This window comes from Lissotriton vulgaris, chromosome 4_1 (assembly GCF_964263255.1).
Source record: "Lissotriton vulgaris chromosome 4_1, aLisVul1.2, whole genome shotgun sequence".
NCBI classification, from domain to species: Eukaryota; Metazoa; Chordata; class Amphibia; order Caudata; family Salamandridae; genus Lissotriton; species Lissotriton vulgaris.
The window spans coordinates 482,455,285-482,480,902 of NC_141691.1; the positions used below are offsets into that span (position 1 = coordinate 482,455,285).

The 25,618-nt window shown below is 44.6% G+C and overlaps 1 protein-coding gene across 2 annotated transcripts in view; it reads right to left on the reverse strand.

The window, feature by feature from the left end:
* The window catches only part of BTK (Bruton tyrosine kinase), a 487,200-nt gene that overhangs the window by 121,944 nt on the left and 339,638 nt on the right, over positions 1-25,618 (reverse strand). For both annotated transcript variants that reach the window (XM_086964641.1, XM_086964642.1), the window contains exons 10-12: positions 20,437-20,491; positions 16,450-16,529; positions 13,908-14,035 (exon numbers count right to left, since the gene is read on the reverse strand). In XM_086964641.1, the coding sequence (XP_086820767.1) occupies positions 13,908-14,035; positions 16,450-16,529; positions 20,437-20,491 (263 nt within the window). The remainder of the gene's footprint in view (positions 1-13,907; positions 14,036-16,449; positions 16,530-20,436; positions 20,492-25,618) is intronic.

Below are 25,618 nucleotides of genomic sequence, written 5' to 3' on the forward strand. Positions count from 1 at the left end.
TTGTTTCTAAGGAGGCTCGAAGATCGATGAGATTATGGTCTGCTCTCCCTATTTCCCTGATAGGCAGGTCTAACTTGGTTAAAATGACTATTTTACCCAAGATTATGTTTTTGTTTAATGCTATCCCTCTTTTCTTTTACCCATCTTTGATTGCCAAACTCCAAACCGAAATAAATAGATTCATATGGAATAGTCATACGCCTAGATTATCTTGGAAGAAGATAAGACGTCGTCGAGAAAAAGGGGGCCTTGCAGCACCAGATCTGCAGTTCTATGGATGGGCCTTTCAACTTTCTCATATCAGGATGCTCTTAAAGGCCCCTAACAATGCTGGGTGCGGGAAATTATTTTCAGCACTTCTTAAGGGGGAAAAAATCGGGGCAACGAACTTTTTGTTAAAATTTGGCGACCCTAAGTATTTCAAGAAGGTTAAACTAAAGGTTTTGAGGGACCTTGCCAGAACATGGGCTAATCTAAGACGAACACTCAAATTGGATTACCATCTTAGTAGGGCCCCGCTATGGGACTCTCCAGGAGCGCCGTCTTGGCTTTTGGATAGCTTAGCTCTCCCAGTCAGAGAGGCCGGACTCACATCATGGGGGGAATTGTTTGTTGAAGGAATTTTACTCTCATGGGAGACCCCTAGCTCAATATTAGGAACTCGTTTCTCACGATTTAAATACCTCCAAATTCAGAGTTGGTCACAGGCTTATAGTCAAGGCAGGGGTAGGTTTAAAATAGGCATCGATAGTAATATAGTAACTCATCTGATGGATAAACCACCTTTCAAAAAAGAGATTACATTTTGGTACAATCTTATCCTGGATGAGACTGATGGCGATTTCCTGCTACCCCTCTCGCTCTGGGAAACATATATCACCAACACCGATGTGGAGGGTCTGTGGCTAAAATCATTTAAGATTCTGGGAGAGACTGTGAAACCTTCTTGGCTCTGCCGTAATCACTTGTTTACACTGCACAGAGTGTATTACTCTCCATTGCTTTTATCAAAGTTCCCCAATAATGATCAGGTGGCATGCCCTAGATGTGGCTTGGTAGCAGCATCAGATGTTCATATGTTTTTTGAGTGTCCGTTTATATCATTATTTTGGAATGAAATTTGTGCTTCCCTTTCGTCAGCAATAGGTTCGCAAGTCAGCCCTAGCCCCATGTTAGTTTTCTTTGGTATTATACCAGAGCTTGACGGCATATGTAAAAAGTCGGTCTTCTATAGCTGTTTGTTGGCTAGAAGAGAAATATGCAAACGGTGGAAAGATAAGACACCTCCTCTCTTTACTGATTGGCGTGCGGCAATGTTACAGATGTCCAAACTGGACATGGCTAGAGTAGGTAACCAACATAAGAGTAGATTTTGGCTACTTTTGAACTGGTAATCATAGACCAGAAGACCAAGGGTTTCCCCCCCCACCCCTATGTCCTATGATTCTGCTGCTTGCTGGGTCGTTTTACTCGATCCTCTTTTGTTATACATACCCAACAAGGGCGACGTCAGTTACGATTTGGGTTGTATTGAGCAGTATGCTAGTCCAGTTGGTACCACCTGACGATGATTGAGGTGTGGATGCTTGGCACTGTGGGATACTCCAGTAGGAACCATTAAAATCCCCCCCAGTTAATCTGGGTCAGTGTCCCAGTCATCTCCTCTAACTGTTCGTTACTAAATGGTCACCAAGGGCGAATATGAGGACAAAAAAAAAAAATAATGTTTTGTTTCTTTTATGTTGCCATTTATCCGGGGTGATCAAGTAGAGAGAGCGAGGAATTAGATTTATGGAAAAAAGGCTTTAAAAGGAAGTATTGAATGAGGTTGACCTTTGTTCAATTTTCTCTTTATTGTCTACAGTACAAACATTTCTAGAAAGTTAGGACAGATGCAAATGTTCCGTACATTTAAAGGACTCCTTGGTGGATTGTTCTTTCTATTTAATGTCAAAAGTATTGTGATTGTGGATTCTATGTAAGTGTGTGTGTGTGTATATTTATATATATATTACACCGCATCTCTTCAGTTGAAGAAATCAGAGGCCAGAGGGGATTTCAAGGTAGGTAACTCGCTTTATTAAAATGTCCCAGTGGCGGCAAATGCATTTCGGCGAACTGCCTTCCTCAGCGCCCTGGACTGTAACGAGTCCTTCTCCCAACTGCCCCAATTCTGCTTCTATATGCGTGCTCGCACCGTAATCTCCTCCCCCTGATGCAAATGGCGCACCTGTTGTTGCTTGCGATGAGTGCGCTAGACTTCAACTCCCAGAAAGCATTGTATCAGCACAACTGGGTTGGTGGCGAGGAGGAGTAAAAACATTCGGTAAGTGCTTGCCTGCAGGTGGGTGGTGAAGGAATCCCGAGAGCATTTCAAATTCCACGGACCCTGCCTTGAGTCCCCTCGTACTGCTGCAGCCAATCCCAACAAGTCCGCGATTGGGCAGGGGCAGTTATGTAGAGACATAGCGCCGAATTGAGGTGAAATACCTCAGTCCACCCATGCCGGTCACAAGACACTGGCGGACACCGGATAACTTGATCCCTCAAATCCTGTAGACGCCGTGAACAGCGTGTTGCCAGCAAAAAATCTGTGTCGCTTCATGTAGCAGGGCCATCTGTGCTGCCCCTCTGGCAAGCGCAGAAAATATCACACCGCATCCCTTCAGTTGAAGAAATCAGAGGCCAGAGGGGATTTCAAGGTAGGTAACTCGCTTTATTAAAATGTCCCAGTGGCGGCGAATGCATTTCGGCAAACTGCCTTCCTCAGCGCCCTGCACTGTACGAGTCCTTCTCCCAACTGCCCCAATTCTGCTTCTATATGCGTGCTCGCACCGTAATCTCCTCCCCCTGATGCAAATGGCGCACCTGTTGTTGCTTGCGATGAGTGCGCTAGACTTCAACTCCCAGAAAGCATTGTATCAGCACAACTGGGTTGGTGGCGTGGGGGAGTTAAAACAGTTGGTAAGTGCTTGCCTGCAGGTGGGTGGTGAAGGAATCCCCAGAGCATTTCAAATTCCAAGGCCACTGCCTTGAGTCCCCTCGTACTGCTGCAGCCAATCCCAACAAGTCCGCGATTGGGCAGGGGCAGTCATGTAGAGACATAGCGCCCAATGGAGGTAAAATACCTCAGTCCACCCATGCCGGCATGAAGACACTGGCGGACATCGGATATCTCGATCCCTCGAATCCTGTAGACGCCGTGAACAGCGTGGTGCCAGCAAAAAATCGGGGTCGCTTCATGTAGCAGGGCCATCTGTGCTGCGCCTCTGGCAAGCGCAGAAAATATCACACCGCATCCCTTCAGTTGAAGAAATCAGAGGCCAGAAGGGATTTCAAGGCAGGTAACTCGCTTTATTAAAATGTCCCAGTGGCAGCGAATGCATTTAGGCAAACTGCCTTCCTCAGCGCCCTGCTCTGTAACGAGTCCTTCTCCCAACTGCTCCAATCCTGCTTCTAAATGCGTGCTCGCACCGTAATCTACTCCCCCTGATGCAATCGGCACACCTGTTGTTGCTTGCGATGAGTGCGCTAGACTTCAACTCACAGAAAGCATTGTATCAGCACATATATAGTTGAGATTTATACCCCTTATGAATGTGAGAATAATCATTTCCCTGTGTTTTGTTATTAGGTCTCCTTCCATGCTGTTCCCTTCCTTGACTTCCCTCACTTGATCATATCAAAATTCAGTGCTTTATTAGTAAGTAGAATTGAGACGATCAAGAGGTGGACCTGTTTTTGCATCACATCAATCCAGAGGTATTAACACGCTGACAGTGTCAGTGTATGTATATTTTGTTTTATGGTTGTTTTCTTTAAGCCAAGTCCAGCGAAGCTTTGTGACTTGTTATTTCATCTTTTTTTAAATCTGTAGTTTTTCCTTTTGTATGTTTTGATGTTTTCTGTGGGATTAATATATCAAAAACTTTCTGTAGCAATCCATGACATTTTTAACTGAGTTTATTGTGTCCACATCTGTGTTGTAAGTAAGGTGGTTTCAAAGGTCCTCTAAATTCAGCTTGCTCCACGGTTGATATGTAGTTGTGGAAAAGCTGAGTTTTGCTGGGGTAGGTTATGATGTTCTGTGTTGGAAGACAACCAGGTGGTGGTATGACCATGTGACCACAGTAATCCTTTGGAATACAACTAGGTTTGAATTGCCAAAAACTATATCTAAGTTGGGTCCTGCAATATGTGTGGACTTGGGAATAACTTGTTATAGATTGAGCTTGTCTAGGCCTGTGAGGATAATTCTGGGATTGGGCATACTAGGTTTGTTTAGCTCACCAAGAATGCATAGGTGTGAATATTTGGTAGGTAGGTTTGAAACTGTATCTAGAAAGGTTTATGGAAATGTTCCATTATTAGGTGGTGGCTTGTAAAGAAAGGAAAAAGTTATAGGCAAAATTTAGGGTAGAGTTGCATCTGAAAAGAGGCTCTCACACCATTGTAAGGAAACGTCCTCAATTTTGGTGAGAGCTGTTGTTTCCTTAAGTATTACATCTAAACTTCCTCCTCTTTTGTCAATGAGAGCTTCTGTAATAGCATGATAAGGATTTTGGAACAGCTTCATGGAATGCGAGCGCCATGTCTCCTCCAGCTAATATTGCGTTTTGAAGAGCAAGTCAGGTTCTGGTGTCTGTTCACAGGTAGAAGATGCAGTACTTGTTTTTGGTCATAGAAGAAGCATCTAGCAGTAGGCAGTTTAAATAATCTCCTTTGGAAGTGGTAGGATATTGTGTTGAGGTAGCGTAAGTATTGTCTTTGGAGGTTGTTGAGGGTGTGCTATTGATGATTGTTATAGCTCTAGCAGGACAGAAATTGAGTTGCTTTTGGGTGTTATTATCCTTGTCGAACAGGCATAGAAGGCAATTTTGTAGGTTCTGTGTGTGAGGGTAGTGGAAAGACTGGTTGTAACTGTGGAGATGGGCTGTGGAGTGGCCTTTGATTAGCAGCATTGGTGTGTGGAAGTGAGGTTATGAAGAGTGGTGTGGAGTGGCTTTCATTTGCGTATGTGGAAGGGGTATGTATGAGTGCTGGGATGGCACATTAGAGTCTGTCTTTATGGCTCTGAATTCAAACATGATGATAGACAGGTGAGTGAGTCTTGTTGTGCATTTGTGGTCTGATTGGTTGGTGTATTTGATGTTTGGAGACTGTGAGGTAGAGATGGGTGAGAATGTGAGGTATTTGTATCAGTGTGAAATGCATAGTAGATGTATGACAGTACTCTGGGATTCGGGATAGTGTGAAGGTTTGTGATGTTTTACAGAAAAAGGTGGTCCCAGTGTTAAGGTGTGTTGTGGTGTGGTAGTATTGTATGATATTGGTGCAGTGACCTGAGATGTAGGATTTGAATGTGATCGATTGGGGTGGTGAGGATGCTCAAGGAGGGGGAGTGGGGTTGGGTTTTAAAGAAGAGTCTTTGGAGAGTGTGAGAGGCGATACACAGGAGTCAGGAGGGTTAGTTGTAAGGTCAGGAGGTAGGATTATTGGTGGAGCAGGTTGTTGAAAAAGTGGAGGGTATGACAGAGTATTGAGTAGAGGGTTGAGAAGCTTGAGAAGCCTGGCTTCAACAATGTTTGGAGTTGACAAAGGGTAGTGAAAGGATTTAAAGAGAAAAGGGAGAGAGTGTCTGAGATTGAAGGAAGTATGGATAAATGTTGGACCTCTGGTGGTACTTGCAAGGATCATTTACAGTTTGGTAGTGTAGGAGAATCATTGTAAATCAGAGGTTCTCTCGCTTCATCAAAACTGCAATTGTCCCTTTTCATTTAGATTTTAGGAAACACTTTTTTTTTAGAGTAAAGCCTAAAGTATCTCAGCTACTGGAAGTCTTTAGCCAGACACCAAAGAACCAAATGGCCACTGGCTAATGTCCAAAGGCCCCCCTCTGTGAGAAAGAGCCTTCAGACATTTTTTTCCTACCCAGGACCACCATGCAGGACATGGTTCTCACAGAAAGATTTGCCATAAATGTTCCCAATCAGCAAGGAGAAAGAGAACCTCACAAGTATTTCTTTTTTGGTTTTTTTGTTAAGAAGCAAACACCTACTTTGTTGGTCGACACTGAAAAAGCTGAAATAATACCAAAAGATCCACTATGAAAATACAGCCTGCCCGTATTATATTTTCAGAGAATGTGCCCCCTCATGCTGGCAGACAAAATGTCATCAAAAAAGCCCCATGCACCCAGTAGGCGTGTCAAAATACATCATGCAGGCTGGCACATGGTTGACAGAGGTGAGGCCTCTAGCAAAATAATCCATGTATATGTGAAGTGTACATTGAATAACAGTTCAATATAAACAGCTGATAAAGCTGTCTCTGATCTGATGCTAGGACATTCTACAAGATCAAGGAAACATACACATCGATATGTAGCCTTTACAAAATACTCTTTGACTTCATGATAGATGTAAAAAAAAAGCTGAAAAGCTGAAAGAATTGCTAGAGTTTTTCAGCTATCCTACCTACCCTAATGCTAAATCCTCTGATGGGAGAAGAGTACAATTGTTTGAATAATATGCATCATATTGTGAAAACCAAGTAACTTGCATTAGCCTTGTAGTGCATGCTCACCACTACCCTACCTTTTCGATCAGCTGACTACGGTAATCTGCGTGTCTATCTGCTTCTGAAGGTAACCATCATTGACAAAGTAAATATGTCTTGGCAGTGAAACCTCTTGGCTTGTTTTAACAATGCTTTTTTGAGTTAGATAGTTGTGGTGGATGTGTGTACTTCCATGATGCCCATCTTTTGACTGGGTTTGTTGAAACATTACAGATTAAATCGAAGTTGGCTGGTTTTGCTTTGTGACGATAGGGAGGAGTTGGTTTGTGGGGTGGGCGCGGGTGTGGTGAGTGACTTGGTCGCATTGGGGCTGGTGGTTGGTACTAGGCTGCGCTGCACAGGGGGGAGAGGAGTTACATACTGTTGGTGGGAGACTGCATTGCTGTTTGAGTTGGGGGGAGTACGCTCACCCACTGTGTTCATCACGCAGGACTTTTGCGCCTTTACATACATTTCCTCCTATGCCTCCTCATAACTTTAAAATTGTGACCTTGAATGTCAGGGGTCTGAATAATCCTGTTAAGCGGCGAGCAGTGCTTTCCCTGTTAGAAAACACCCAAGCGGACATTTGCCTTCTTCCGGAAACCCACCTGTTACCACAAGACACACATAGGCTACGCTCTTGTAAATTTCCGACGCAGTTCTTTTCTTCCGGTACTACCAAGACAGCCGGGGTAGCGATCCTAGTGGCTCGACACTTCAGGGGGGAGCACATCCATAAATTCGCGGAAATTAAAGGGAGGATGTTGGCACATAGGTTTCGGGTTGGGGGCATTACATTCACGATAGGCTCCCTTTATAGTCTCAATGACAAACAGGAGCGGTTCTTGCAGTCTGCGGTGGAAGAGATTTCAGCCTCGCCGGATAGGCATGTTATCCTCTAGGGCGACCTTAACATGGTCTTTGATTCAGTAGTCGACAGGTCGGCGCAGCGCTCCCCGCAAGTCAGGGAATTCTCAGCTGGTTGCAGGGCGAGACTTGAGGAGGTGGACCTTCAGGACCTCTGGCGTCACAAGCACCCCGTGGACAGGGATTACTCGTACTACTCCCACGCGCACAAGACCAACACGAGGCTTGATCACCTCCTGGTCACCTCACCGGTGCAGGCCCTAGCGTCTGCCGTAGACATAGGGGTTATTTCCTTGTCGGATCATGCCCCTGTGGAGGCATCCTTCTGCCTGCCACCGTCTGCCGCCCCGGCGAGAGTATGGCGCCTCCGGGATACTCTGCTCCACAGGAAAACGGTAACAGACCGTATTGAGTAGGTACTTCGTGAATATTTAGCGCACAATGACAACACAGATACCACCAGAGCCACTCAGTGAGCAGCTTTGAAGGCGGTCGTCCGGGTAGAGTTCTTGTCAATCTCCGCGGCCGAAAATAGGGAGCGCAGGATAAAGAGGGATGAGCTTACTGACAGGGTCCGGGAACTGGAGTTGATCCACCGCAGAACTGGGGCTCCGAGGATTTGGCGGCAGCTTAAAGAAGCAAGGAAACTTCTTGCCGCCTTAGATGTGGATCGGGCGGAATATGCGGCCCTTCGACTACGCCATGCTTTTTATACTGGGGGGGATCGTTGTGGCAAGCTTTTGGCCAATAGACTCCGAGCCACTAGGCAGAGCCAGTTGGTGAAAGAACTCACTGACCCCACGGGCGGTGCAGTGACAGACGATGCCTGCATCTCGGCCGCGTTCCGAGGGTCCTATGGAAGCCTCACGCGGGTGACCCGCCGGATGTGCCGGCTATGACCTCCTACCTGGATTCGGTCACTCTGCCCGCCTTGGACCCTCTACAGGCGTACCACCTAAACAGGGACATTAGCATAGAGGAAGTAGTGACAGCCATTGCCAAACTCAAGCACGGCAAAGCACCAGGCCCAGATGGCTACTCGGCCCTCTTCTATAAGATGTTCTGCGGGTCGTTAGCCCCAGTCCTTGCCCGCCTTTTCAACTCCTTCGCGGAACCTGGTGCCATCCCGCCGGACCTCCTGAGGGCTTCCGTTACGGTCATCCCCAAACCGGGGAAAGATCCTAAACACTGTGGATCTTATAGGCCGATATCGCTCCTAAACGTCGACCTGAAACTCTATACTGGGATTCTGGCAAGCCGCCTGGCACTCCATCTACCTGGCCTTGTCGACCCGGATCAGGCAGGTTTTGTTCCGGGACGGCAGACGGTGGATAATACAAAACGGGTGGTCCACCTGCTGGAAAAGGCGTCCCGGATTCCGGGTGAGAGGATGATGCTTACGGTTGACGCAGAAAAGGCGTTTGATCGCGTGCATTGGCCCTTCTTGGAACAAGTGCTGGTGAAGGCGGGTATTGGAGAACGGTTTCGCACTATGATCCTCAACTGCTACAAGGAGCCCTCAGCGGTGGTCCGGGTTAATGGCCACACCTCCGCAGCCTTCCCCATCGAGAGAGGCACCAGGCAGGGCTGTCCACTTTCACCCTTGCTCTTCGCTCTCTACATGGAGCCGCTCGCTCAAAGGGTGCGGACGCGACCGGCGGTGGAGGGGATACGGATGGATGGCTTTACCCATGCGGTTAGTCTCTACGCTGATGATGTTATCTTCACATTGGCTACTCCCCGGACATCACTTCCGGCCTGTATGGAAGAACTGGCGGTGTTCGGCACAGTCTCGGGCTTTAAAGTAAATATGGGGAAGTCGGTGGCTTTGGATATCTCCCTGGCGCCTGATACCAAGGCATATTTGCAGAATAGGTTCCTGTTACTTTGGTCCTCAGAGGCGATACCATATTTAGGGATTCAGATTGCCCCTACGTTGCCAGCCATGGTCTCAGCCAACTACTTGGCCCTGGGTGCCAAGATCAAGACCGAGCTAGGCCGCTGGAATCGCGGCATCCTCTCCTGGTTGGGTAGGATTGCTGCCGTTAAGATGACGATTTTGCCACAAGTACTCTACTTATTCAGGGCCCTGCCGTTGCTGCCGCCGAAGGGGTTGATACAGCAACTGCAGTCGGACGTAGCCCGTTTCATTTGGCAGGGGAAAAAGCCTAGGTTACGCAGGACCCTTTCCCTTTTGTCTCCTGACGCTGGAGGCCTGGGCATTCCCGACTTCCGTAAATACTTTCAGGCGACGCAATTGAGGTACTTGGTCGAATGGTGCAGGTGGGAGTCGGATAAGCACTGGCTTTTCCAGGACCAAGCGGTGGCGGGGCGGCCTCTGCAGGAGATACCGTTCCTACACCGGACTCATCGGCCTAAGAATCTCTACGCCTCCTTCATCACTAGGGTACCTTTGCGGGTCTGGGATGCGACCTACCTTAGGTATGACCTCACCACATTTCCTTCGCCGCTTTCACCGCTAGTGGATAATCCTGCCTTCACCCCTGGGATGGAGAAGGGAGCTTTCACACATTGGCGGCAGGCAGGATGCAGAGCATTATGTCACCTGTATGGCCCCGAGGGTGTCATCCCGTTCACACAATTTCGGCAGGACTTTTCACTCCCTGAAACGGAGAGACACCGTTATATGCAGGTTCGGCATTGGGCCCTTCAGCCACAGGTGCGGGAGGTGGCGGATAGGATGCTCTCACCGTGTGAGAGATGGCTGTTGTCCCGTACATCGGACTCGAAACTAATCTCGGACCTGTATAAGTTTTTGCAACTACCCTCAACACACTTCCACAATCCAGGGAGGGTTAGATGGGAACGGGAGCTTGGGAGGACATTGAGCCCCAAGGAATGGGACCACATATCTTATAGGGCACGCCACTCAGCCTATCATATGGGCCTCACAGATACTTTTACTAAAGTGTCCACTTACTGGTATTATACGCCTGAGCGGATCCATGAGTTCGACCATAGTAAGACAGACACATGCTGGCGGGGGTGCGGACACCGGGGTACGCTCACGCACATTCTCTGGGACTGTCCTCTCTTAACTGACTACTGGAAGGAAGTGCTGGATGAAATTGATTCTCATTTCGGCATAGAGCTCCCGCGCTTCCCGGCATACACCCTGCTAGGACTCCCAAATGACCTAATGTATCCCCTCAAGTCCAGAAGAGGCAGGCAGATCGCCATTGCACTCGGCTCTGCAGTTCAGAATATCTTGATACACTGGCGTACAGACACGGTACCCACGATAACGGGCTGGCTCCACAGACTTTGGCACGTGCTGGGTATGGAGAAGTTGTCTTTGGTGATGGCTGGGGATGTAACGCAATTTAATGAACTGTGGCAACCATTCCACTCTTTGCTGCTCACAGAGTTCAGGGAGCTCACCTGTCCGAGGTACCTCCGCCTCCTGCGGCTTACGAGCCCGCTAGCGCGAGATCAGTGAGAGGGATGAGGCCCTCCTCTCCAATTACCTATAGCCTCGGGAGATAGGTCGCATGTTAGTAGCGCACTGGACAGTGGGGGGGTGGGTGGGGGGGGAGTTGGGTGGGGCATCGGGTCGTTGGGGTGGTGGGGGATGTTTGTACTAAAATGTTGTGACATGCCGGACTTTTGCTCCTTTTCATTTGCTGATCTTATACTGCTATACATGAGTTTGGATGTGTCACACTGAATGAATAAAATATTTTAAACATAAATCGAAGTTGGCTGCAAAGTATGTGCACACATTCAAGGCGGCCCTCTTTGGAAGCATTTCTAATATTTTGGTAAACCCATGTAAAGATGACCACAGTGTAGGAATGCACAGCAGCCGTATTTGAATGCATCTAATCGGTGTGTATTACTTTAAGAACACCACTCAAAGACAGCCACCTGGGAGGCAAGTGCATGAATGTTTGCATGCACATCCATGGCAACCATCTTTGAATATATCTATAACATGTTTACAAAGCCATTCGTAGGTAGCTGAGGTGGATTTATGTGCATCTGCAGAGGCCATATTCGAAAGGGCTTGCTGAAATAATACCAATTTCTAAGATCCCCCATCTGCACATGTGTGCTCATGCAGATTTGTAGGCAGCCATCTTGAAATGGGTAACACCAAATTAAGATAGCCACCTGACAATAGTACAGCAGGTACAAAACAGTTAAGAAAAATGTAAATCAAGCAGGAAGGGGTGAGTTAAAGGGCAACAAGGTGAGATGTGTGGAGACGCAACAAAGGAGGAGAAGGGGTGTCTGGAGTATTAAAACAAGTGAGTGTGATGAGGACGGACGAAGAAGTCACAGATGAGCTGTGTAAGGGGGCGGAAGCAATACCTTAAGTAGGACTGGGAGAAAAGTAAAGAGGGAAGCAGCACACAAGAGGGAGAGAAAGAAAACACATTAACTCCCCTGCAGTGCTGAAAGGTAATGATACAAAATAATGCTCTTATTCAAGCATCGTCCGCAGTGAAGGACTGGGGGTAGGAAGTGTGGGGGACGCAGGGGACATACACCCCCCCCCCCCCCAGATTTTAAAGTAGGGGGGCGCAGGGGACAAGAGTGGGAGGAACAAGAAGACAAAAGAATTTCTCACCTCCCTTCCTTGATTCACAGGACCTTTAGCGCGCAAAAGCGCTACCTTTAATGGCCATGCAGGCAGAGCCATCCTTTGCTAAGATAGCGCCGTTGCTGGTAGTGAATTGAATGAGGCAGCAGGGGGTTCCTTTGTGTTCACTGTTATGTACCTGGATGAGCAGCGACTGGCCCCTGAACATAAACATCTCGGACCTCCCCCAGCTCACCCATATGACATTTAGCTTGGCTGCCAATGCAGATGATGTGTTTGATGATGTTTGCCAGCAGGGGTCAGAGGGTGAAGGGAGGGTAAGAAAAGTGCTAAAGAGGTGTTAAACATATCACCTGCCCTGTGATAATGAAGTACTAAAACCACTTAAATTAGCAAATCATACAGAAACGAACAGGCAGAGACAATGATAAGGCTGGAGCAAGAGGAGAAGGGAGTTGCTTTTGGCATAACCATAATGCACACAATTCCATGCCCCGCTCAGAAATTAGTGCCCAGAGCCTGGGCCCAGCTCTCCCAAGCTGAAGGCCCTGACTGCACATGACCTGTGACCTGCTTCCAGTTACCTGTGACCAATCTGATAGCCACAGAGGCCACACGCTCCCTACACTTTTGTTGCACAGCAACTCTCCAGGAATTGTTATAATCTCAGCCACAGCTGCCTGCAGTGTGAACTTCTGAGAACAAAGGGAGAGACGTCCTTTGTTGATTGCTGTCTCATACTGCCCCTTCTCGGCCCTACCATACCTGCCGCCTTGAAGATCCAGGCCAGAAGGCAGCAGTAAGATTTGAAGAAGTAAAGTAAGAAGATTTGGGAAAATACAGTATTTGCCTAGGTGCTTCACCACTCTTGCAGCGTGCATCCTCATAACACACACACGCTTGCATTCACAGACACATGCGTGCGCACACACACAGGTACACACACGCGTGCAACTTTGTCCCTTTGCCCCCCAGAAATTTTGTGTCTCCTACGCCTCTGGTGAAGGACCACAAGTCAACCATTCAGAGCCCCGTAAGGCTGAGGTGCTCCTGAGCAGGACAAACACAAGAGTAGGGAAAACACGCATTGAATCAACAATGCCTTCCAAACCTGACCAAGGAACTACCCAAAACTCACTCTACGCGAAAACTGTCTGTAGCTGGGACCCAAAAAGTAGGAACTTGTATTAGTACCTGATGGCAAAGGGTGCCCCTGATAAGAAAATATTTTGATGAGTCATTCAGTTGCTTACAGTCTATCTTGGAAACCAGTGATTTCATCCTGCCTTAGAGTTTTGACGACTCATTGTGTTGATCTGGCAAATAACTATACTGTCTGGTTTACATGTTCCCTCTGACTTCCTCCAACACATTGTTGGTTTCCGTAATCTGCGTTAGGTAATTTTTCTCCTGCTCCCAAATCTATAATATGTGCAGACAGGATGATGTTGCTACAATGAAAATGTTCTCTATAAAAATGCTGGTTGGAAGCCTAGGTTCTTAGTATATTAAATATCTAAAATTCAACATGAGAGACCCTATCAAATGCAGAGAGCATTGGAACGGTTTCGGGTTAGAAGGAGGGAGAAAGGGAAGGGACACACTGCCCTCAAATTCCTCACTAGAAGGATACATCATTTTCTTATGGGAAGTCCTCCAGGCCAAAGCCAACCTTTGTAAAAGAGTATATATACAGTGCAGGTTTGCAGACGATTAAAAAAAGAATGTTTTGTTGAACTATTTATGTTTGCTATATTTAAAAGGTGCAAGTGAGCTATGCCAATGCTGTTAAGCCAATGTAATGCAGTGCCTCATACCTCCCACCATTATATAGTAAAGTCATCAATGTAAAGTCTGCATACTTTCTCACAACAGCTTATTCCCAGATCCTTCTCTTCAATAGCCCCATTACCTGCTGAGTTGTGCTGGTGGTAGGTGATCATCTCTGGAATGGTGCTGAAGAGGTACTTCTCTGCCAGGTAATACTGGCCCTGTGATGTCTCGCACACAACATAATGGCGTATTATACCCTGGGGTTCACTGAAAATCATAAAAGGACGTCAACTGTAGGGAAAACGCCTCTTTGTCCACTTTTAATGTCATGTTAATTAGAAACTTCTACTCTCGTTCTGTTTTTTCATTACATTCATGTCACCTGGCAACATGTCATCAATGCAAACATTAAGGGACATGAAAATATGCAGGGGATACTTCACAAACTTCTTACAGGTCTAGGGAGAATTGTGAGACCACAGTAACAGGGCAAGTGTACCCTGGAGCAGGTGCTCTTCTGCAATCATCTCTCAGCATACAGTGGTCCCACGAAGCTTAGGTTTGAGTCCCAATAGGGATGACTAAGTCTCCTGAGTTCAACCAAATAGGTAAGAATATGTTTTAAGTGTAGCTAGGTACAAAACGTTGCAGTATTCCAGCCTTAAAGCCTAACTCTGCGATAACTAAAGCTAACGTATCCAATTAGTATCGATTGATCCTTGTTTATACAACAATTACACACACACATATATATATATATATATATATATATATATATATATATATATATATATATATATATATATATATGCAATTCACAGTCCTGTTCCGCTGCCTCAAACCAGGACCAAGATCCAATCTGCCACAACGGATACCACAGGTACAGACCACTCCACAGCGCATCAGTGATGTCACTGACCATGTCATGAATGATGTAATATGTGACATCATCAGCAGTGGATTGCAGGTGCGCGATATATAGTTAGTGCAACTAACTATGTATGGAATTTCAATGGTTTTGTGTGAGTAAAATAAGGTTTTGTAAATGCGAATTCCTAACTATATATGGTCTATAACCTATGGTTTTTTCAGTGAATATATATATATATATATATATATATATATGTATATATATATACTTGGGGAACAACCTTTATAATTCAACTTTTAGCACGCAGTGCTATTACAACGCAGACTTTAAAACGAAAACCATTACAACGCATTACACTGGGGGGGCGCTCTAGGATAGGGAATAGTTTTAATTTACTATCCAACACCTTCCGTAGTGTCCACGGGGACTGGTGTTGGAATAGTAAATTAAACTATTCACTATCCAGCGCCCCCAGTGTAATGCGTTGTAATGGAATGCGTTTTAAAACTTGCGTTGTTACAGCATGCGTGGTAAAAGCATGCGTTGTAACAACGTACATCCATATACTTCTGCTGTCCCACCCAGCCCTCATTGGGGATGTGCATTGCATCGGATTCCATTTAACTTGGCAAACTTGTCATCCAGCCCTGCCTGCTTACAGGCTGGTTATAAACCAGTGGAAAGAGGGAAAAAAACTTCTAATTCAGATTTTCTGAGTTTTCATTAAATTGTTCATCCTTCCCACACCCATGAACTCACTCACTGCATACCATCCCACTCCCAACGCTAAGCCAACCTACACCTCTTAACAGCTCCCAAGTCTGCATACACTCACTTGTTACGTTCAGATGCTCTGAATTATTGGCACTTATCTGCGGAAAGCACTATCTTCAGCTACATGATCCCTCCTCTCTAGGTATGTTAAGAAAAGTCTCACCTCCTTGAAATCAGACCTCTTGCAGCAGCTGTCTAACTTGCTTCTTTGACACCATACCTCTGCCCTAAGCATGATGTGGTTTAATATCTGTTGCAATTTAAATGCAGTGTCGTAGGTAGGGGTGCGTGGGGGCGGTCCGCCCAGGCGTCTCGTATTTGGGGGCAGCGGAGAGGCACGAGCGCAAGGCAAGTTTTTTTTAATTCTCACTCATTGACGTTGGTAAATTGTGTTCACTTCTAAATAACTCTTACAATATATAGCACACATTTCCACATATTCTACAGTCTAAGTATCCAACTCTATTCTGTTTTCAACAGCTATCTCTTTCCAGTTAGCTAATACATGGTTTCATAGAACAGCACGCCAAACATGAGCCTGAGTCTCACTGCTACTGGGACCATTGTCTATCAATGTGATCTCTGTAATTATCCCCACTGCTAATCATTTTTAAGGAACTCCCTGATGAAGTGTTGCACATTCTTGTTAGAAAAGGTAATATGTTCAATAAATATAAATAAAACAACAATTATGATTTTTTTAAATTAATAGATAATCTTTTCTGCGTATTTTGTAATATTGTGTATACCTCTTGGGTGTGGGCCACTAACAGACAGTGTAAGACAGGAATTAGCTGCATATCATTTCCTCTACAAAGAGAAATGTAAAAGGTGCTACTCCAAGGGTAGGATGTAGTAGAAAAAAACATAACCTTTGACAATGTGTTGTCAAGCACTGGCCTTGAAGGATCCTTAACCGTTCATTATGATCAAGTTCCCTTAATGTTAAAGATGCCATGACCGTGCTTCCATACACCAGTTTGAGCCTTCTTCATGCCTCTGCAAACTCTTTGATCCCTATAAAGATGGTACTCACGCCATTGACTTGGCAAACACTGAGGCAGTATATTTTCCGCGCATCCTGGAATCTCTGACGATAAACCCACCTTCTTTATCCTGAAAAACAGAAATGGAATGCCTTCATCAGATGCCCCGTGACTGAACCCTGGAGACTGGTCAAACACAAGGCTGCCTTCAGATATGGAACACCAGACTCAAGCATGGATGTTGATCTGCAAGGTGTACTTTTATATGAGATTGGTTAATATTGATTTGGAGACACTTTAGGGCTGAGCAAGAATATACAATTTAGCCTATTGCAGCACTATGGTAGTCTGTGGTAGCCTGTAAAGCTGGTGCGACATGCATCTTCTGTAAAGATGTCCTAGAAAACAAGTTCATATGACCAATTTTAAATTTCACATTTCCAATATCACTTTTAATCAGAATGCGTTTTAAAGGAGAGCCCACATTAATTTAACCCATCTTTTCTATATACGTCTGCCATATTACACACATCATTTTCAAGAGGCTATGTCATACTGCTTTAGCATGAAATATGCAATAAAATATGTGTATCCACCAACATTGATTCAAATTAGTTAATTACCTAAATCAAATAGATTCGATATTGAAATTGAGGAAAGCAAAATATTGAGCCCTATGTAAAGCATGTGAAATGCATAAATACCTAGTGCAAATGAAACTGTCCACAAATCAGTGTGAATGTAAATATATATGAGGTGAGCCACAAACAAGGCTTTAGAAATGTAACCAGCGAGGTATATCCATGGTGCTCAGTTATGATTCAATATTTCTTCTCTACGGTACTGAGCGTTTGGGTCTCTCTCTATGACACAAAAAGAACTGGATGGGCTCTCTCCTCAAACAATCCATCTAAGACTGAGGGCCTGATTTAGATCTCAGAGGATGGGTTACTCTGTCACAGAGGGGACCGATATCCCGTCCGCTGAAATAGAAATCCCATTATATCCTATGAGATTTATGGTTCGGCAAACAGTATATCCGTCACCGTTCTAACAGAGTAACCCTTCCGCCGAGATCCAAATCCGACCGTGAAATTCTCTTTTATTCATCCTCCAATCAGACATTCTTTTGTTCAGTTTTGGTTGTCTTTAATGGCTTTTGAAACTGTTCTCTTTCACGCCTTCCTCAGTACAGACCCCTGTGAGCCCTGCTGATGTGCTTTCTGAACACGAATCTTTGTTCCGCCCTTTTCTATATCTTTAATATGAAGTCTGATGCTCTGTTGAGTATCTGCTGGCCTGCTCTTGATGATGCCAAAATGGAAGACCCTGGTTAGCCCAAAAAGCCCAAAATGTCCAGAGACATTTACACAAAATCTTGAGAAGCCCTCTCTGCCTCCCACCACAAACCATAGAATGGTTGTCCAATAAAACATCCTCAAGGACTGCAGAACAACTGAGTGTTGACTCTGCCTATTGAGCATATGCCATCACTGTATCAATATTTGTTTTGATTGTTTTTGTCAACCATGTGAGCTACAGCCCATCATCACCTTATTCACTTGAATGCAGGAAGGAAAGACCCATGAACCTCACTTGAGAGGTCCCCTTGCCTAGCAGATCAGTTATCGGGGTAGCTTGCTCTACAGTAGGATTAGGATTAGGTAATTGGTTGTAAACACACAAATTTAGAGCCCATGAATTCTGACATCTAAGCATATAGTGCCTCGTAGACAACGATTAATCCTGTGAGCAAGATTCGCTTGCTGCTTTATTTTCAACCAGTGGAGTTGTCTTAGTTTTGAATAGATTGAATCTGACTTCTGTAAACCGTATACTATCCGAGCTGCTGCATTATGATTTCGTTGGAGCCTACTGATGAGATGTTTAGGAGCAGCAAGGAAAACAGCATTACTGTAATCAATTCTGGATTGAATTAGTGCATTGACTACCCATGTCGCTGTGTCGTTATGTCTTGTTTGATAAATGGAGCAATGGACCTGAGTGTTTTCAGATGAAAAAACCCAAGATCCAGATAGTAATAATAAGGCGTTTGTGGTCCAAGTGCATGCCTTTATGTCTGTGGGCTCACACCAATTGCTCATGTAAATTAGATAACCAACTGCCCCACCCATATCAGTAACGAGGTCTGCCTTCTGGGATTATGGAGCACTTAACCCGAAGTTGTTAGGATTTTCAAGTCACGAGTTACCCACTTTTCTAAGGATAATCACACCATAATTCTGAAATGGGAGGTAAGAATATCATCTTGTTACACAACTCTTGACTGTGAATAGTTAGGCACTTGATTTCACTGTGTTAGAATCTTGTTTTTCTTCTAAGAGTTGTCACCATTTGCAGTAAGTGTTTGCATGTGATTTCTAGTGGTTCTGATCAGTTTGTGACCTCAAACAGTGTTTAAAGATTTCACTGGGGAGGCACATTTTTCTAAATCAATTAGTAATGCAAGTTTTGTTCTCTTGTTACTGATTCAATTTCTGTGATTTGGATTGGTTGATTACTATTTTTGCTGTATATTTAGCTTTGAGGTATTACTAAAGTGATGTTAAGTTATATAAACTAACAAATCTGACTGGACATGTTTATTACAAGTGTGATAACTTCCCTTGACCAAGGTACCCAGAGAGTCAATGAGGCCAGAGAGGCCATCTTTCCGTGTCGGGCTAAGTCGCCAGTAACCTGGGCATTGCGGAACACTTGTAGTCTCACCTTTGATGTTATCAGGTTGCCTGTGTGACTGCAAAGATCAGGGGAAAGACTTGCAACGTAAATCTAAGGTGCTGTCCGAGGTCTGTAATTGTAAGGGTTGTGTAACTTTTAAATATTCTATCTGGCTTTTCCTAATTAGATCTGCAGTCATAACAAGTAATTTAGGGTTTCAGGACGATCTTGGCGGATGGGATACTCCATCACAAAGAGAAGGATATCCAGTCAGCCATATTACAAGTCTCATGGGACATAATGGAATTGTAATACGGCGGATTGAATATCCTTCACATTTGTGATAGAGTATTGCATCGGCCAAGATCGTAATCAGACCCTTAGGCTCTACTTGAAATCGAAGGATGAAAAATTAATGGAAGTGCAAGGTAGTGGTGATGAAAGGTCCTACATACATTTTATAAAATGTGAGGCTGTGTGAAACCCAGATTTTAACCTCGATTTTGTAGTTGGTCATAACACCTATATGTCTTGCCCAATTGTTAGGGACTTTGTACTGAAAACCTAACCATTTTCCACCATGTTTTTACACTATTCTTGGAAAGAGTGATCTTCCAACATTCTTGCAGAAGGTAAGGATTCCCTGGTACATCATGAAGTATTGGCATACTTATTGGTGCTTCTTCATAACTGACTTGAAAATTTGGTTGTAAAATGCAACACGTAGTTCTATTTATTTGCAAAATGTTCTCTACTGAATAGCGACGCAACGCTCCCGGTTGCTCACTTCATTTAGTACAGCTCAAGGTGAGTAATTAAACTCCAAGATTTTTAAACTTTAGTAGCCACCACCACTGTTTACGTTCTCTGCTTTATTTATAATGGGAGATTGAAAATCCAGCATCAGGAACTCCCACTAGGAGAAAAGTATAAAGGGCAAAAGGGGACAGGCGCATATTGACCCTGAGGTTTCATGGTGCAGAATGTGTCTTATGCCTCTAGACATTGCTTTATCTTGTTTGAAAGACATTTCCTCCATGATTCAATAAATGTTGCAATTTCTGCAGAAAATTGCCTACACTGTAAAACTGGAGACAAAGTGTTCTTTTATGCATTCTGCAAACAATACTCGGGCCCTATTCTGTAGTTCTTGGGCACACTTTAGCATGTTGAGGCATTCTGCAATAATTGCATATTGTCTAGGATTCCTACCGAAGTACAGTCTATCTTAATGCCCCTTCCATACTTCAATCACTGAGCAGATTGTGCGACACACCAACGTATCTGCTACACACTCTCACCTACTGACTGTTCTTTTTGCTGCTGCTGTTATTTACTTCAACGAAGACACTCACCGCACTTCTAAGCAATTGCTCTGCTTGACTTCTTGTCATGTTTTTTGAATACCATCTAAAAAACAAAATATACATTTATCAAATGGCAAAAGACATAATACATTTGCAGATTTATTTATCCCACAATCCATTGACAAGCAATCAGGTCAAGAGGAGGCAAGCCAATGTACATTTCAACTGTGCCTTGCCACAGTTGTCATTCCTGTCCTGGAAATCCCTCACAGAAGGACTGTACTCAGCGAAATTGTCCTGAGAGATTGGGATATTCAAATTCCATGTAGATCTGTCAGCAAGCATGGCTGAACGACTTTTATGCACGTAAATGTGACCAGTGAAATCTATCTTCAATATGAAAACATGATAGTGTATCACAATGGTGATTCCAAACTCTTTATTGACTGCCCTGTCACTGAATTTTTTTTTTACTTAAAAGCCATGAGAATTGACATCTGCACAGATTGGGAGAAAAGACTTGCTTAGCCCATTTGTTGGCCTTGGCCGTCTCTGCAGGGTCACCCTAAACATTTTGCCTTCACCCTCCTATTTTTTCTGAATTCGTTTTTGTTGGCCTTAGGACTCTGTTCAGTTTACTGCTGGTAAACAGTGCTAAAGTGCTTGTGAACATGGTAAAATTGGCTTTCCCCTGATTGACATATTTAATTTACTTATCAATCCCTAGTAAAGTTGTATACAATATACCCAGGGCATGTAAATTAAATGCTACTAGTGGGCCTGCAGCACTTATTGTCCCTCTAACTTAGAAAGCCTCTTACAAAATGTCCAGGTCTGCCATTGCAGCCTGAATGCAGTTTTAAGCTACCAATTCAACTTGGCAAAATAAACCCCTTGCCAACCTTAAACTCACCTTTTTTTACATAAGTCATTCCTAAGGTACACCGTAGGGTCTCTCAAAGGGCAGGGTTCATTGCAACTAAAAGTTTGGACATGCACGTTTAAGGTTTACATGTCCTAGTAGTGCAAAACTCACAAATTAATTTTTCATTGCTGTGAGACCTCCCTCTCCCATAGGATAACATGGGTTGCCCTATTACATATAATAAGTACTAACTTTTGATTGGGAGCTGGTAAGGATTTCATGTTTTATGTCTGAGAAATTGTGATTTAAAATCCCCCCCACCACCCTGCCCGCCCCAGTGCTTACCCGCATGAGCCACCACTACCTGGTATTGCTAAGAAGTAATTAATTGACAGAATAGAAGATGTTTGACAGTACCTAGCAACTCAGGCTCAGAGTGTTGGATATCTGCCCGCCCAGTTCCACTGAGAGGCCTGCTCATTGCCTCTAAGTTAAGCTTCACTGTTTTTGTGCCAAGCGGTCAGAGAGTTAAGTACAGGTTAAATTAGTAACCTTTATGATTCACCCTGACAGGTATTGTGGCTGTTGCTGGAGCAAGGAAAATGTCCCACTAAATCAACAACCCAATTTCTCACATCATTGGCTTGTTTGTAAGATACTACTAACCCAACTTATCTGATTCAAGAAAGTTCTATATAAGGAACATCCTATGGCTTGGCAATGGATGCAGTGACTTTCTACATACAGAGAACCCCTGAATATGGAGCTGTTGGATAAACTGTCTAGCTAATCCTGTTCTAGGTAGATTCAAAGTAAACTAATTTCTGCTCTCTCTCTGCATCGTGAGACAGCCCTTGTGATGCATATGTTCATGACATATAAGACTATCTAACATATCCTACACATAACCACAGCTATAGCCATAACTAGGAATAAAACCATAATGTTGTATATATAACGACTGTACAAAAGATTATGACACCTGGATCTCATTTCCATTTCATGGAGCTTATAAACTAAAGGCAAAGATGAGGATCGGTACATGCTCCAGTGCAGAAGTACAGAGTAATGTATCATTCTGAATCGCAGATATTCTTACTAGCCAGATTGCTGGTGGGACAGCACCTATTGATGCTGCTTTCTCCCTGAAACGTTGGGCTTTTTATCCACCTCTCCCATTTGCTGTCTCTATGATAGTTAAGGAAGGGTAGCAGCAGGCGATGACAAGGCATGTGGATATCATCTGCAGTACAGCAGTTCTTGCATCCACTGCCAGGGAGGTGTGGTGGTAGGAAATATTACTACATATGATTCTGCGCAGCCCACACAATGCTGTAGTAGTTGTACTGTAGAAACTAGTAGTAATCAAAGCAGGAGCTGCCAGTAACAACTAGATAAAGGTAGACATTGGGATCTTGATATTTTCTGCAGGGTATTCTGCAGCCTCGGTGACAGGTAATTTTGCAAAGGAACCAAGTAAACATATGGAACAATGACTGAGGGGGTTGTGTACAGATGAACTGGATGCTAAATGTCTGAAGGATGAGAGGAGTTTGCATGGGATCATGAGAGCCTGTGTCTGGGAGTTCTACTTAATACCCCACCGGATCCTCTTTTTCACCTCTTTCTCCTTACATCTGTATCCCTGCCTGTCATACCTGCAGGTTATAACCATATATTATTCACTAGTTCAAAACTTCCACCTTTAATACCTTGAAGTTACCTAGCTTGCATGGTTGTTAAAACTAGCACACAAAGATAGCACTGATCTGAGACACATACAAGTGAGTGTGGTTTTTTTTGTAAAAAAAACAGCATTCCAAAACTTTGTTCAATATAACACTGCTTTTAAAAAAAAAATCCAACCATGCTTTGTCTTAGTCACAATATACTTTTATATACTTGTCTATCAATCCAATGACTCCTCTATGGTGGGTCTTAATTTGTACTTCACAGATATGGAGTAACTAAGGGATCAGATGCCCGATACGGCCCGGGTAACAGCATCTGAAATCCAATGGGATGTCACTTGTGGCTACAAATACAAATCTCACTTTCAAACCGTTTAGATCAATCAAGAGGCTCCCTGAAAGGCAAGAATTCTCCCAAGAAATCAAGTGCAATGAGACCGTCTGTGGAAGGGACCACTGTGGGACAATAGAATGGGGATATAACACCAACAAGATGAGACGGCTGAGGGGTTGGTAATCTGCTAGGGTTCTATTGTTGAAGTGTTGGTGCCCCAAAATGGATGTTTCCCTGCTACTTTATTCCTCTATTCCCTTCATGCCATTCCCATGGACCTGATCCCTCTACTCTTCCTCAGAATTTTGAACTCCTCGACCTCTATCTCAGGTGATTCATTCAGCCAAGGTTTCTAGCAGCATCTGCCTGGAGGGTCGCTTTTGCTCAAACTGAAGTTAAATTTGCCTGTGGTCACTTCTATTCATTGTGTGTGGTGTAGTCACAGGTTTACCTATTCCGGGCTACTCTCTTTTGGTCTGTATGCACTTCTTCAGTATGGCTAGTGGCACTCTCGCTTCCTCTGGAATGAGATCCGGGGGACATATTATCAAGAAGGGCGTTAAAATTATCGCCGCTTTAGCGGCAGGAAACTGCTGTTAAAGCGGCGATAATGGGCTTGATAATATGCCCTTGTGAATCCCCAGAGAAGCCCATGTTCACACCAGAACCTGGGCTGCTATGGGAATTCACAAGGGCATATTATCAAGCCCATTATCACCGCTTCAGCTGCAGTTTCCTGCCGTTAAAGCGGCGATACTTTTAACGCCGTTCTTGATAATATGCCCCCTAGTGTCTCACCAGATTAGCAGCATGTTGATCTGACTCAAATGTACCATTGCCCATCAACTCACCACAGTTTATGTGCCTACTCACAGCAGGATATGGGAGCACCGTTGTATTTGTAAACTCTGCAGATATTCTCAATCCTATCCTCACTTTAACTCAAATTCCTGGTTTCGATTGTGACGAGAAGATACTCGACCCTGTGACTGCAGGTTCTCTACTTTCAAGCTTTGTCTGCAGGCTCTGTTAAAGCCACATTAATTTGGTCTTTTGAGGTCTAGGGCACCCTGCAGTTCGAGCCAACAGGCTGGGGACCTGTTAGTTAAGCAAGCAGAGAACAGGAACATTAAGAAGGGTGACTAGAGTGTCTTCAGCCCAGCATTCAATGGTTACTGTGCAATTTTTGTCTGTGTGGCTCAGGTGTCAGCCACTCAAAGAGCCAAGTGCAGCACTCACCACAGGCCCTCGTCAGCTGCAGCTGCCAGCACTGTCCCTTCCCCCCACCCACCTCAGTGGGTGCACTGTGGGTGCAGACGCAGGTTCACCCTCAGCCCCTGGGCCTTCGAAACCCTTCACCTTAAGGCTCCTTCTCATCTGGAAACTTCAACCTCAGATGTGCTCCTCTCTTGCTCTCCTGCAGGGCCTCATTGGTGCTCTTCACATTTCATGGCCGCCAAGAAGGGGTTTCAATGCATGCAGGCATAAAATGTCAGGTAGAAAGAATATTCTTGTTCGGGTGAAGGTCGGAATGGAGCTTTATGGCTGAATAATTTGCGGCAGGGCCACTCCACCTCCACTCCCATGCCAATGCATTTTAAAAGCATTTGGCATTGGCCGATCTAATTACAGATGCCAGCATGGAGGCCGAGAGGCATGGCACAGGAATGTGCTACAGAACGGGCACCCCCCAGTGTGCCATCTGGTACATAGTGAGCCATAGAGGAATCAAGTGCATTTCGGGGCTCAGTAGGATGCACAGGTAAAGTTCTGCGGAACAAGATGCAGGCTATCTCAAGCCCATTATTGAGATAGATGACTGTGGGGAAGGCAAAACTCCAAAGGATTGTGGGAGGAATTTCTAGAAGCTAGCTCTAACCCAATGCAGAGGCAGGAACAAGACGGGTATAAAAAAAGAAAAAGAGTTCAGTGATATCGGCAGTGGAAGGATACAACTCAGCTAATCAAAACTCAGGCAAATATGAAATTCTCTATGGTGGACAAACACAGTACTAGAGAGGAGCAAGTAATGCAATAAAGAGCAGACAACTGGAACGCCGTCCAATTATGATCAAGGGACTGTCTCAAAGTCCACTCTATAAAGAATTGCATGTAAGGTTTCTGCAGCAGACAACTGAAGCTGCTTGTAGCGAGACTGCAATAACATTGTTTCGCAGTTACTTTTTATAATTTATTTCCTGCACTTTCTAATTATATTCGCATTTCTGCAATTTGGGCAACTTGTAACAATGCCAAACACTAAAGGCCTTGTGGCCAAAGTTCCTACACTCAAACCGAAATACAATTAATGTGTTCTACCCTGTACACTAATGTCTCAAC